The sequence below is a fragment of the Nerophis lumbriciformis genome, linkage group LG13, assembly GCF_033978685.3.
Source record: "Nerophis lumbriciformis linkage group LG13, RoL_Nlum_v2.1, whole genome shotgun sequence".
Taxonomy (NCBI): Eukaryota; Metazoa; Chordata; class Actinopteri; order Syngnathiformes; family Syngnathidae; genus Nerophis; species Nerophis lumbriciformis.
In genome coordinates, this window is record NC_084560.2 from 31,907,015 (window position 1) to 31,922,692 (window position 15,678).

A 15,678-nucleotide genomic window follows, 5' to 3' on the forward strand; every position below is an offset into this window, starting at 1 on the left:
GTTGGTGTCCAAGCTAGTAATCTTTTATTCATTACAATTTAGCTTGAGGCAGTTTTGACTCTATACTGGAGATAAGTTTTGGAGGTATCTGTGAAGACGGAGACCGGCATAAGTTTTGGAGGTATCTGTGAAGACGGAGAGTGGGGAAAGCCGAGACAGATTAAAGTAGGGGTGGAAGAATATAATTAGCCCAAGCAACAGAAGGGGATTTGTGCTCCACCGGCTGCCTTCTTCACCAATCCTCCTGGTTTCCTCTACGGCTAGACTGTCAATAGTTACACTTGCAATGAGGTATGTGAATGCACTGCAGTGTGTGTGTTCATGCAGCGATGGGCCCATCCTCGGCTTTAGCGTGAGAGTAGACCATTTGTGCGCAGTGACTCAGCTCTTCATTCCTGCCGGCTTTGCACTTAAGTCCTCGATGTGGATCTGTAGGAGACGGCGGACTTGTGTGGTGTGCGCTGCGGCGGTCTGGCCCTTGCAAAATGCATGCAAGAGCATGTTGTCCTGATCCTGCGTGACCCAGAAGAGAAGAGGCTTCTCTGGAAGTTTGTGAGCGTTTGAGATGTCTCTGCACGAGTTCTTGCGGGAGAGCGGCGAGGCGTCCCAACGGATCATGGGCAGGCTAAGTCTTCTGATACAGAACTTGGACATCTCGGGACTTGGTTCTTCTTTTCCTTTCGGCCCTGGCAGCCGCAAGAATTCCTGGAGGGACTGGGACGGTAAGAGGAGAGGATGCAGGCATTTCACAATGAAGAATACGTAAATCATTGTGATAGCTACGGTTATGTTGTGTTTGTAGAGATGTCCCGATCCCAATCATTTGAATGGGGGGCTGATATTTGTCTGTTTTAACCGATCGGTGTGTGGCGATCTTTATCAAATTGTTTTCGGTACATTGCTAAAGATTGTACTCACGTGTAAGATTCCTTCAAAAGGGATGCACGCTCAGGAAGACACAATTACATTTACGGATACATGTTACAAACATGCAAGAGTGTGTGTCTTGCCAGACCACCGGCTCGAATTTGAGAGCCCGCTGCAACAAACGAGTCGTATAACTCTTATCCTTACCTGCATTTTGGAAAATAAATACATTTTAAGGTATGGCTAAAGGAACACCCCAGCAGGACAATGCCGCTAAAGCTTCAATGGAAAGTAAGCATTAGATGATCCAAATGACGACACTAACGATACCTAGTATAGTGTCAGTGTATAAACCAGGGGTGTTCAAACTTTTTTTCACTAAGAGCCGCACCCTGAAAAATTAAACAATGCACGGGCCTTTTTGAAATATGTCATTTTAAAAGCCAATACAATATATACCTTTTTAAGAAAAAAATAGCCTGCATGTCAGGTTTGTGTTATTAGTAGTGGTGCATGTTAAATATTGAACAGATAATTACCGTGTCAATATGAAGAATAATGACTTGACAACGTTCACAGTGATAAATGAGGCTAGATTACGCGTACTGTGCTGTAGGTGATTTAGGGTGAGCAAATTAGAGAGGCTGTTTGCAACATTTACACACATGCCTAGAGGGTGCCAACTTTCCAATGTATTATACACAGTATATCCCGCCCTCTCACGGCTTCTCGTATGTAAGCGCATACGTACGTAACACATGCACTGCATTAGCTTTAGGTGTTCCATCCATCCATCTATTACCGGTATCTACCGCTTGTCCCTTTAAGGGGTCGCGGCGGGTGCTGGAGCCTATCTCAGCTGCATTCGAGCGGAAGGTGTTGTTAGCTAATAATAGCATTTTGGATAGTTAGCATTAGCCGTCATTGAATGTGTTTTCTATCATAACAACAACATGACCGCAAATTATTTGTCGCTTCTCTTGAACTGCTTTTGTATGTGTGCACGCGCTCCTCGCATGTACTTGTTGTCATGACCGGGTAAGTGACCGCCGTAAACCCTAATCATTTTATTAGGTGTTATTACACACATTTTGTAATTGTGAAAAAAGACAATTATCAAACAAATGTGTTCTGGTAAATCACCAATGGTAACATAAGCCAGCCAGTGGGGTTCTTGCTATATTTTTTGCTTTGAAAAATGTTACTGTGAGGAAGTTGCAAACAGCACCCTTGAGTCTCTTACTCGTGTTGTAAACCTCCCCTATGCGCATGGCATCAATTGTGTGAGACTCCTTCACTGTCTCAGAGGAAGACATTTTGTGTGCCATTTGCACCGCATGTTCTGCAAACATTGCGCTAGGAAAAAAAAAACATTGCGCTTTAACACATTAAACTTTATCAGCACCCAGAAACACCAGCACCGCTACGACAGTGTTTTGAAAGTCTACGAAGACACCTGCTGCTAAAGAAGCTGCCCTAAAGCCAACCACAAAGAAAGGGGTGCTTAAACTACATTAAAGAAAGTATAAGTTAATACATAAGTTAATCAGTTATCGGTATTGTAAGAAGCAGGAACTTATCTGTATCGAATCAGTTTGAAAAAATATATATCGGGTATCCGTAGTTTTAAGCGTCAACATTTCAAATTTTTCACGTAATTTACGCATATTTGCCCTTTTATTCCACTTTTAAAGTGTTTTTTTGTAATGTTATTTTTAGAATGTGTGGCGGTGGGCCGTTAAAATATTTGCTGCAGTTTTTTTTATTATTTTTGTTTCTTAGTTTTTTTTGTAACTTCTGCAGTGGTAGCACTAATTGCACATAGGCGTTCTTCTTCTTCTTTTAGTTTTCTGGCGGCACGCAGGCGTTGGCATCGACTTCCATCTTTTTAACAAATGGGGAAAGGAGGAGTTATGTATGCCGTAAAGCAAGTCAACACATTTGTAGATTTTTGTGTGGCTGGGTTCCTGCCACGCTCCTAAAAGTTAAGTGTCAGTGAAAGCGATACAGACCTCCCCAGGCCATGACAGAGGTGTCATTCAACTAGTTTTAAGTCGATGTATTGTCCCAAAAGTTAGAAAAATATTTTATGAACGTTCAAAAGTTACTTAGTGCTGCTTTAATAAAATAAGATTTATAATAAAGTGTTTTTGTGTTTACTTTAGTTCGACATTTTCAGTGTTATAATATGATATTGTCAAACTATCGGATCGGGACCCGAAATCGGATCGGATCTGAGGCCAGTAGTTGTTTGTGGATCTAAATTATTGGTAATGCCCAGTTTTAGCTATATAATTTAGTGGGATTTTGCACATTGTACAATTTAAAACTCATATTTTTGTGTAACTTACAGAAGACTGTTTTGCCTTAAAATGGGAGGTGATATTTTAATCACCAACTGTTGGCTTTTTAGTTTAAAAAAAAAAGAAGCAGTTAAATGTTGGTGCAGGTCTGGATATGGGTGCTCAAAATATATTGCCATCATACTGATCCACTTACATCAGGGACTAGTGGGGGCAGTAGCGCACCAAATCCAACAGAAGTGTATAGCTGATAAGTACGATGTTTGATCACTATTTCTAAGTCTGTTAACTGTCGGTGCAGGTCTGGATAAGAGTGCAAGGATTGTATTTTGGTGGATGAAATGATGCACCACATCCAGCAGAAACTTGTAACTAGTAAGTAATTTGAGAAGCAAATTAAGATTTGATCGCAATTTGTTGGGTAGTACTAAAAAAAAAAAAACTGTTGAATGTCGGTGCAGGTCTGGATAAAGGTGCTAGGAAGTCTGCTTGCATCTGGGCTAAGTAGGAAGTAGTGGTGAAAAAGAAGCGTTGTTTTTGTGCAGCGGCTGGTACTCAATTTGTAATGCTCATTACTGCCACCTACAGGACTGGGGTATAATCGCCCAGCACATATTTATTTTTTATGTATTTATGTCGTATGGATTTGAAATTTTGGGCCGTGAGCAGGTTTGAGGAGCTAGTACAGACATCATAGTCAGGACCACTTCTTATTTTTGTAACATTTCCAAAAAATCTTTGCTCAAGCATATTGTTTGAACCTCACCATCAGATAAGTGTTTTAGGAGAAAGTAGACTTCTCTCTCTCTCCCTCACTCTGTTTTTGTGTGTCCACATGCGCATGTGTCACGCATACAAATGAGCGTCTGCACAGCCCTTTTTGCCATCCTTTGGGCTTTTCTGCTGCAAAGACAGCAGCTTCAATGTGGTGAAGGAAACGCTTGGTGATCTGCTTGGCTCAGTGTTTCCACTCTGAGACCTTCCATGGTCCTTGCAAGACACAGGGCCGGAAAGAATGGTGAGGAAAGCCAAGAGGAATGCTTGGAAATGGGAAAATGGGATTCCAATGGCCACCCTTAAGTCACGTAAGTCAGAAGAAATACTGATTTTTTTTTATTACTTATGCTGTGGCTTCTAATGCAAAGTGAGTCCTTTTTCTGCTGTGCACTGCAGTACTTCAAGGTAGTTTTTAAATATTTATGGGTGGTCTTTTCCTGGAAAAATACCAGGTGGTCTAGTCTACATTTAAGAGTCGGAGATGACTCTGTAACGTAAACGCATTCTAGGGGTTGTTTACACAAGAACAGTGTATTCTTTTTGACTATGACATTTAGGAGCCTGGTAATGTTTTAACTTTAATTCATTGTTGTCTTGGTTAGTCTTTTCATGCCAAAATTGTTTTGTTGCCTGGATAATGCACACTTTTGTAAAACCGCTAGGAAAAAGCAAAGTGATATTGCCAATACTGGCCTTGCAGAAATATGTTAGCATTTTCTGTTATTTTTGTCTGCTCGGCAAACTTAGATTCAGACTAGGACACATACATACGTTTATGAGACTGCAACATTTCAGTTTGAAAATGCAAAATCTGGAAAAGGTCTAGACCAGTGTTTTTCAACCTTTTTTGAGCCAAGGCACATTTTTTGCGTTGCAAAAATCCAGAGGCACACCACCAGCAGAAATCATTAACTCAGTTGACAGTTAAAAGTCATTGTCGCAATTGTTGGATATGACTTTAAACCATAACCAACCATGCTTCAATATAGCTCTTGTCTCAAAGTAAGTGTACTGTCACGACCTGTCACATCATGCCATGACTGGTTTTGAGTTTTTTTGCTGTTTTCCTGTGTGTAGTGTTTTAGTTCTTGTCCTGCGCTCCTATTTTGGTGGCTTTTTCTCTTTTTTTGGTATTTTCCTGTAGCAGTTTCATGTCTTCCTTTGAGCGATATTTCTCGCATCTACTTTGTTTTAGCAATCAAGAACATTTCAGTTGTTTTTATCTTTCTTTGTGGGGACATTGTTGATTGTCATGTCATGTTCGGATGTACATTGTGGACGCCGTCTTTGCTCCACAGTAAGTTTTTGCTGTCATCCAGCATTCTGTTTTTGTTTACTTTGTAGCCAGTTCAGTTTTAGTTTCGTTCTGCATAGCCTTCCCTAATCTTCAATGCCTTTTCTTAAGGGAACTCACCTGCTGTTTATTTTTGGTTTAAGCATAAGACACCTTTTTACCTGCATTTACAAAGCAATTAGCTACCGGCTGCCACCTCCTGATATGGAAGAGTATTACACGGTTACTCTGCCGAGCTCTAGACAGCACCGACACTCAACAACAACAACACATCATTTGCAGACTATAATTACTGGTTTGCAAAAAATGTTTTTAACCCAAATATGTGAAATTAGATAATCTCCCACGGCACACCAGACTGTATCTCACGGCACAGTGTGCGGCACAGTGCGCAGTGGTTGAAAAACATTGGTCTAGACAACATGGTTTTAACCATAAATGTTAAGTGTGTCAAAAGTTGGATACGAGAAGTTAAAATGATCGTGTTACCGTTTTCTTCTGAAACACTAAATACGTCAAAATTAAAATAAAAAGACACAGCAATATCGCTAACTATTGGTCTGGCATGCATGTTACAGCATTTTTGGGGGGAGGGGCAGCAATCATTGTTCTATCTCTGTAAAACTTTGGATACTTATTTGATTTAGTTTAGCATACATTAATCTGTAAGCGTTTACAGGACCATGATGCCCAAACATTTAAATGGGTCATATTATGATATTTTTTACATTTTAAACACTTCCTATTGCATAAAATGTAATGGTGGTTCTTTGGTCAAAATTGTGCATGGATTATGTTTTGCAGACCGTTTTCAAACTACTCTCTGATTGTCTCTCCAGGATGCGCCATTTTGTGGGCGGTCTTATTTACGTTCCTCCACTTCGACTGCGTCTTCTCCCTGTCAGCCATGTTGTAGTTTTTAGCGCTTCAATATGGAGTTTACTAACAGATATAAATTAAAACCATACGCTACTTTATATTAGAAATGGCAACAGTGCAGGATGCATGTGCGTGTACGAGCTAGTCAGCCCCACAACCAGAGGATAGAGAAAAAGAAGAAGCTTATCGACTACAGTGCGGACTACAATTGTGGACTCATGCAAAGCACTCTGGGTAAATCTCTACTGTATATTGATAATTCGCTGACATCACCAATGGGAAAAATGTCACATTTTGGGCAAATTCCAAACGGCTCGATTGGAGAAAGTCTGAAGGAAGGCAAGATTGTTTTATGAATATCTCCGCAATGCCTCCCCGGTTTGATTTCACATTTTCGGGACATATGCAGATCCCAAATACACAAAAACAGTTACCAATATTAATAAAAGTTGGTTTTGCATAATAGCTCCTCTTTAAGAAACCTTAAATACTCTTTCACTGTAAACTTATATATAAAAAAAATTATTAATTGCAGTGATATAGCCTTATACTGTAGGTCCTAAAAATATGTATCGCCAGCTACTGGCCTTGCATGCATACGGCAGTGTTTTATTTTAATTTTGCGGGTTACTATGAACACTAAGCTTATTTGTGTACCTTTTTTGACTAACTCCCCTCAAGACAAGCATGTCTTCAACCTGTCGCTTTTGATGTTTACGCTCCCCGTTTATAGCACTTATAACCTTGTGTGTACCTTTGATTGGTAGGAGCAAACTAAAAACCCCATCCATACACACGTGATACACAAGCCTTGTTCAAACCTTTCAGTTGAATTAAGAGTAGACTGTATCTTCTTATACAAGTCACTGAACTTAAATTGTCACATTGCAGTAGAGGAACAGTGCTTTTCTTTGAGTGTCTCTCGAGAATTTGTTCTTTCAGTAAGATAGTAATAATGGAGTCTTTTGAGGGGTGTAAACAAGGCAGAGGGCTCTCAGTGCTTAGTCAATGGTTACAGGGGGATTCAGGCTGTTTAAATGGAGGCTTTGTACTTTTAGTTCCACAACTTTGAGATAATGTAGACGCTGATTGAGTAGGACAATGTGTAGCGACCACCTGATTATGTTACTTCATCTAACCTGTGCAGTGCAACAGCATAGAAAACAGGCAAACACAACTTTCTTTTCAAGATTTCAAACAGATACTTCATTAGCTACTTTTACTTGGACCCCGACTTAAACAAGTTGAAAAATGTATTCGGGTGTTACCATTTAGTGGTCAATTGTACAGAATATGTACTCCACTGTGCAATCTACTAATAAAAGTCTCAATCAATCAATCAATACATATCCTCCTGAAAACAAGTGTCCTCTGCTGTAGATATTTGTGTTTTGCATAACTGGGCTATTTTGTTCTGAAATGTGTAACTCTGACAAAAGAAATAGACCACAAATGGTCTGGAGGGAGGGCTCAAGAGCGCTACAGGGTGGCTTTTGTCTGCTAATGGGAAGGTAACCTGAGGTATAGCACAGGGAAATAGCACAGCACAGTTACGGCAGGCTGGAGAGCGCTTTGAATGTGGCGAAGGGGAAGAAGGGAGGGGTCCGAATGAGAGGAAACCTGTTGTGATGACTTGACCAAGCGCAGTGGCAGAAAAGAGAGCGCCAACAAACCGGTATCTGTCGGATGGAAGCAGAGGAGATGCCCGATTTTGGCTCCTTTGCGGACGTTGAGTTAGACTCTGGGTTTTGCACAGAAGCGGACTGTGAGATAAGCCCTGCAGAACTTGAGAGGATAAGTTCAGATGAGCTTCAGGAAAACTTTGACTCTGAAAAAGAGAATTGTTCAAGAGAAGATGGATGGAGGAAAGATGAAAAAGGAGGAGATGGAGGACCAGAGGAAATGGAAGCGTTGGATGTGTGTTTGCGGCCTACAGAGGACAGCTGGGATCATGTCTGCATTTCTCTGGAGGAAGTTGAAAAATACTACAGATTTTCCCGTTACTGCCACTGGTTGAGTGGTAGGTGTTATATATAGTCTCACTCTCTTGACCACTTTTTTAGGTACCGGTACTCCTGTACACAGCAATGACAAGAGTGTCATTAAAATAGCAACAGCATTCAAAGAGTGCAGACCTCCACCAAGGCCAAACAGTTATCATCACTATTTGTTTGTTTGTGTAGTTGAAGCTAATCTTTGTTTTCGGATTTTCAAAACACTTTTTCTTATATGTATATACAGAAATATACTGTTCCAGGGTCAAACTGGCTTAATATTATGACAGGTAAAAGTGTTGAGACACCGCTGGAGTCTTACTGCTTTGATTGTGAGTCCGTTTGTGTTGCATCACTTTTGGGGATTGTTTTAAGGTGCAAAAAAACCAAAGAAAAAACAAATGTGTGGTTCTTTGTTGCCAGGTAGTGGATGATGTGAGCTTTAGCTATATGCCTTTTATCTCTACAATCTACAGTTGCCATCATTTTACTAAGCCCTGAGGCAACGCTTGAAATATCCTATGAAATAATTTAATTTGTGTCTCAATTATTGGCTTTATCAAGCACATTGTCTCCTCTGTGACTGTAATCCCATAATACAAAATGTTTTGCCCATCCCCTCCTCTTCTATTTTCAGGGGTGGTCTCCACTATTCCTAGTTAAATAGTTTCAAATTGAACGTGCATTGGATAAAATAGCTACAGTCATTAAAATCAGTGAAGAATCAGTTTTTCCTGCCCAATCTCTGCTCCATTCGAATGTGTGTCAGTAGTAGCAGGCGGTCCGGTCCAGGTGTGTGACTGACCCACTAACTTTTGACTCGTACCTCCACAAACGTAAGATGCACGCTAATCCCCCGCCGTCGGTAAGCTCTTCAAAGAACATTAGCGCCTCAAACAGCAGGTGGCGTGTGTACGTACGCATGCGTGTGTTATAGGCCTGAAATAATTGTATCTGGTTTTGTCAATACAAGTGCTACGTCACAAACATTCAAATATAGTTAAGATCGCCTGCCTTGTGGGTGTGCTTAATATTAAAATAACGTTTTACGTTACACACAGGTACTTAATGACACAGTGTCAAAGGGTCCTTGTGACATCACTGATACTTAGTGATGAGTAAAGTAACACATAAAGAGGTCTGAAACCTGACACTTGGAGCCACAATAGTAGCGTGGTTTCACTGTAACGTACTATTGTGTTGGCTTGTTCCCATTCTAATGGCTAGCAGGGTTTGGAACGATGCGGTTCGCTGGTGTGGATGCCGGTGAGTAGTGCTTAAGCTTGTTAAGAAGCTGCACTATACAGTAAAGCTAATTAATTTGTACAGCAATGTAATCTGCATGTACATCATGAAGTATTATAGTTCAAAAATGCATAATGAGTTAAACCCAATGAGCTTTGTGAAATGTAAAGTATCTAACTGGCACAAATATCACATTCAAATAAAAGCAAGTAATTACTATTTTATGTGTGGCTATCGCCAAATTTGATGGCAGTATGGCGAAGCTGTCCGGTGAATTCAAGACAGCTCAGCTTCGTAAAGAGATTGTGTACTCTCGGTCTCGGCTGTGTTGCTTTTTCCTACTGCCTTGAGCGGGGTGTGAAATCAGGTCGCCGGTGTGAGAGGCCAGCGTGCTGACTACTGAGCCACTGTAAAAGTACTACCAATCTCCCAAATCACTATTCTTGAAGTTGACTGGCTTCTCTTACACTCGCAAGGAGATGTATTCATTAACAAAATTATTATTTTGTTAATGAATAGTATTTAAAATTGATAATATTTTTGCCTTGTTGCTGTTCTGTTAAGTAAAATCATGACTCTTTTTTTTTTTTTTTCAAACTGTGTTTTCAGGGTGCGGGGTGTGGTGGGGTTGTTGAGGTTTGGGGCGGGAAAGTTGTTGAGTTTCGGGAGAAGGCACAATTTTGTGGTTGGTGTGAATTTTTGATTCTATTCCGATTCCTAGGCTGACGATTCGATTCAAAATCGATTCTTGCTCATCTTGATTTTCGATTTAAATCAATTCTCGCAATGTATTCTTTGGTATAATAATTACAATGAAACTTTTTCAAAACAGGTTACGGGTTAGAAAACCTCCTGGTTGCATGGCCTACAAACATATTTGTAATTGTTTTGATATATATATATATATATATATATATATATATATATATATATATATATATATATATATATATATATATATATATATATATATATATATATGTATACATGTGTGTGTGTTTGTATATGTATTTTTTTTATTTTTTTGAAAAGATATTTGAAAATTATTAATCGAGATGAATAAGAATCACAATTTGGATGTGAATTTTTGTGCTGGCTTTTCTTATCAAAGTATTTTATCTTATCTGTCCTACTATCAAAATGACTGTGGTGAAAAAGGTCATTAAAACAACAAAGCTAGTGGTGGCCTCAGACTTTTGCCCAAAATTCAAGATAACTTCATCAACAAATTGTACATATTTGACTGTTGAAATATCGATGCAGTGTTAACAAAATTGACATGTTTTTGGATCATTTTTACGCCTTAGAAACGAAGCACAGCAGGTATTGGTTTCAATTTGATGTGTGGGAGTCGCCAGAGGGTCTAGGGTGTGGCTGTCTGACTGAGTGGTGCGATGGAGACACTGAGCACCCCGCATATGTCCCATCACCTGGGGCAACAAGTGGCTATTATTGTCCAGGCGGCGCTGCTTTCCACCAAACATCAGAGATGAGGATTTTTTTTTATCATTCATCTATGTCTGCTGTTTCTTTGTTCGCTTTTGTACACCCTCGCTGGAGGTGACAAGGAAAGGAAACAGGATGATGAGTGTTAATACATCATAATCAATAACTGTTAATCTCTTGGAAAAGAAGCCAGTAATTAAGAAGATACTTTATCAGTTTAGGCAGGGCAAGTGAATCTGAGGTGCTTTAACCTCTTAAGGCCCAAGCTGTTTGTTTTCATGCTTTTTTTGTTTCTCTTTGCTATTTGAGCTTATTGGACACTAATTAGAATAAAACCTAAGAATCATCTTTTTATATGATGTACTTAGTCCATAAGTACACAAATGTGTACTTCATGTTTAGTAACATGCTAATTCTTATTTTTACACTTTATTTTTTCCAATTTCCATTGTATGTTATACTCTTCTGACACCACCAGATGACAGTATAAGTGTCCACATAAGCAGCCATAAGACCCAATTCCGTAGTGTACACAATTTTGGAAATAAGAGCTAAAAGGTGCTGTCCACGCCTGTGGCCACTAAGCCTTTAGAGGTTTAAAGCAGTGATATATAGGAGTTTGACCTTAAAATTGGGTTATTTTATCAACAAGTAATATTTATTACAGTATTGTATCTCTTCCAAAGGGGCAATACTATAGTAATTAAACTTGAATGTACTTTAGAGTAGTCAGTGTACAGCTTGTATGGCAGTGTAAATGTATAGTTTAATTATCATTGGTGTCCAAATTGCGGCCCGCAGCTCGTTTTTCATTGGCCCTCAACACATTCTACAGACAAAAGGAACACATCCTTGTTTAGAACATTACTGAAACAAAGCAAAAATGGGACCTAAAAACTAAAATGGCTGACAACCTGTGCATCTTATTACAGTATAAGATCTTTCTTAATTACCATGCCTCCTGTTTTTTGTACATTAAAGCCTCCAAAATGGTTTTAGTTGGCATAATAATAATAATATTATTATTATTATGTGATACTTATTATGCAAGAGCACTGAGGTCATGCTCATTATTTTTAATATATATATATTATTTAATGAGCAGCTTCCGCCGAACCCCCTGCCATACGTAGGGGGTTCACAGCCCGTCAGCATGCTGTAAGGTGGCAGCCCCACCAGCTGACTAGCCATCGCAGGGCCAACTACCCAGCATGGTGAAAACTAAACAGTTACGAATCCAACCAGAGCAACTAGATTTAACCGGACGGACTACCCTGGCAACAGACCCCTGCATGCCCCCGAACTACGACATTTGGATCTCCGTTACAAAACCCGCATTGCCTGCTGGAATGTCCAAACACTCTTACGCCCCGGCTATGCAACATTTCTCTCCCGTGAACTCTCCAACTACAACATTACCCTCGCTGGCCTTTGCGAGTCACGCTGGCGTGGAACTGGAGAGACCACCGCCGGCGACCACCTCTTTCTCTGGAGTGGCCCAAATGATGGTAGAGGCCTCTACGGCGTAGCCCTAGCCATCCCGCTATACCGGAGGAAGTCAATCATCAGCTGGAAACCAGTCAGTGATAGACTGCTCTCTGCCCGTCTATTACACCAACATGGGAAGATGACAGTTATTGTCGCCTATAGCCCAACTGATGTCACCCCAGACCAGGCAAAGGACACCTTCCACGACCAGCTACATGACGCCATCCTGGCAGCCCCCCCTCATGACATTGTCATCGTCCTCACAGATGCCAATGCTACAATCTCCACCCAGGACCTCACCCTCGCGGCAGTAACAGGTCCTGTCTTTATCGACAGCACCACCAATGATAACGGCCAACGATTGCTTAATCTGTGCAGAGCCACCAACCTCTGCATCGCCGACACTTGGTTTCCCCGGAAGCGGATCCATCATTGGACCTGGTACAGCCCGGATGGAAAAACAAAGAAAGCCATCGACCACATCCTCATATCCCGCCGCTGGAAAACATCCATCACCAACTGCCGTGTCTTCAGAGGTGCACAGCTTGGTAACACCGACCACCGCCTGCTGATAGCCGACATGCGGCTGAAGCTCAAGGCAGGGGCATCAACTAATGCCTCCCCCAGGCTAGACTCCTCACGACTGCAAGACCCGGCCATCATGGAGACGTACAGGTGTTCCATCGCAAACCGATTCAATGCGCTCTCCAATGGGATTGATAAAGAATGGCCCCATTTTAAAAACGAGGTCATTGAGGCTTCCAAAGAATCAATCGGGCGGACGAGACCTGCCACCAAGAAGCCCTGGATATCACAAGACACACTAGATATCGTGAATAACAGACGAGCAGCCCGTCTGCGGGGAGACCTGGACCTGTATCGACGCCTCAACAGCCAACGCAATCTGTCTATTCGACGTGACAGGGAAAACTTCTGGAGCAACCAGGCGACAGCCATGGAGACGGCTTCCCAAAACAACAACCTGCGGCAGCTTTTCAACCTGCTCCGCAAAGGGAAAGCGGGCCAGCGCTGCTTCCTAGTCAAGGATCAGGCTGGCAACATCCTCTCCACTGAAGCAGATTGCATCAGCCGCTGGAAGGAGCATTTCAGCGAGCTCCTCAACAATCCCCCTGCCCCGGAAGACCCCACCCCTACCACCCACACCACCACAATCCCGGACTGCTCCACTGCCCCTGTCTCTCCAGCTGAAGTCAGAGCAGCCCTAACGAAACTCAAGAATGGAAAAGCCCCTGGCTTATGTACCATCACAGCAGAGATGCTGAAGGCCGGAGGAGACAACATCATCCTCTGGCTCACACAGATCATCAACCATGTGTGGGTCTCTGAGTCGCTGCCTGATGACTGGAGGCGGGGCATTATACTACCATTTTGGAAGCATAAGGGAGACCAGCTGACCTGCAGCAACCATAGAGGGATCACACTCCTCTCCATCCCCGGTAAACTCTTTACCCGCATTTTACTCACCCGAGCTCTACCTGCAACCAGAAGCAGACGCCGCCAAGAACAGGCCGGCTTCATGCCCAATCGTTCCACCACGGATCACATCTCTGCCATCCGGCTCTTAATAGAAAAGGCCCGGGAGTTCAGAAAGGACCGGCACCTCTACATTGCCTTCATTGACCTTAAGGCTGCCTTCGACACTGTGGACCACGGGTCCCTCTGGAACATCCTGAAGTCCCTCGGAGTCCCAACTAAAATCACCACACTCTTTCAGCAGTTGTATCAGGGTGCAGAAAGCTGTGTGCGTGTGAACTGTAAAGACTCTGAGTGGTTCCCCATCAACAGCGGGGTCAGGCAAGGCTGTGTTGCCGCACCAGAACTATTTAACTGTGTCATCGACCACCTGATGTCCAGAGTCTGTGTGCGAGTCCCCGGGGTGTCACTTGGAAACTACACCCTAAAGGATCTCGAATACGCCGATGACACCACCCTGTTCAGTGAGACCGCTGACCAGCTCAGGGAGGCCCTCGGTGTGTTTGATGAGGAGACCAAACAGCTCGGCCTGAAAATCAGCTGGTCCAAAACCGAACTCATGCATATCGGCGATGGACTAGACCCACCACCCTTCTTATTTGAGGATACCCCTGTCCACTTTGTCCCTACCATCAGATACCTCGGCTCGACAGTCACCAACACCGGCGACCTCAAACGAGAGGTGGACCGCCGTCTTGCCCTTGCAGCCTCCGTCATGCAGTCCCTGTGGAGACCGTTGTGGCGACACCGGCACATATCTCGGGACACCAAGTTGAGGGTCTACAATTCCTCTGTCATCTCTGTCCTTCTGTACAGCTCGGAAACATGGCCGCTGAATAACATCCTAGCGGCCAGGCTAGATGGCTTTGATTCCAGAGCCCTCAGGAGGATAGAAGGCATCACGTGGAGCCAGCATGTCACCAACAAGACTCTAAGAGAGCTAACCCAACAGCTCCCAGCCTCTCGCCTCGCAGCAATGCGGCGAGTGCGCTGGTATGTCCATGTCATCCGCCTGCCGGGGGAACACCCCACGCGCAAAATCCTGGACTTCAACCCGCAGCGAGCTGGCTGGAGACGCCCTAGAGGCGCCCCCAGGACTCGCTGGCTGGATGTATTAGCCCAGGACCTTAAGGCCTGCAATGTGACTATGGCACAAGCTCAACACCTTGCCCACAACAGACCCAGATGGAGAGACCTGGTTGCTATGGTCGGCTCTACGCGCCCTGAAGTGCAAGAGGACTAAGTAAGTAAGTAAGTACTGAGGTCATGTGACCAATTTGTGTTCCTTAGGTGTCAGATTGGTCTAATCTGAGCACCATCCCCCCGCTGTCATGCACATGCAGCTCCAAACCACCTGCTTCACTAAACAGATCACTAATTCTTTGATGTGATCACATTTTGGACAAAATAGTATTTTTCCATTTTTGTGGGAACGATTCTTCTGGTGCAAAAAGCAAAGTCCATAAAGACATATTTGGATGAGTTAAATGTGGGGGGAAAAATTCACTGGGAACACCTTAGGGATGAATACAAGTGACTTCTTATATCATTGTGTCGACAAAATATTGCCGGAAGTTTTCCTACTGTGGAAGAGTGTCAGCAGTTCTAGCTGCAAAGTGGGTATCAGCCCAGTATTTTCTTCCAATGTCAGACAGTGAGTCCAGACAGGATTAGTGCTAAAATAGCATGCACATTTGAACATGCTTTACGGTGTTCACTGTCGTCGCTGCCGCTGGCATGTACAAAAACATCACTCCTGTAGGTCAGCCTCAGAGGTAAACCTTTTAATGGATGCTGTTTTGACTCACCTGTCATGGCACCAGCTGGTCTCTGGTGTAAAGAAGACACTTCCTTATGTGCTACAAGGGTAGTTTGCCTAATCATGAATGTA

The 15,678-nt window shown here is 42.7% G+C and overlaps 1 protein-coding gene across 2 annotated transcripts in view; it reads left to right on the forward strand.

Annotated features, from left to right (window-relative positions):
- The first annotated feature begins 311 nt into the window (after positions 1-311).
- Positions 312-15,678, forward strand: part of mcf2lb (mcf.2 cell line derived transforming sequence-like b) — a 50,020-nt gene continuing 34,653 nt past the window's right edge. The window contains exon 1 of one of the 2 annotated variants that reach the window (XM_061971232.2): positions 312-722. In XM_061971232.2, the coding sequence (XP_061827216.2) occupies positions 566-722 (157 nt within the window). In that variant the 5' untranslated portion in view covers positions 312-565. The remainder of the gene's footprint in view (positions 723-15,678) is intronic. The other variant, XM_061971233.2, reaches the window with a different exon arrangement.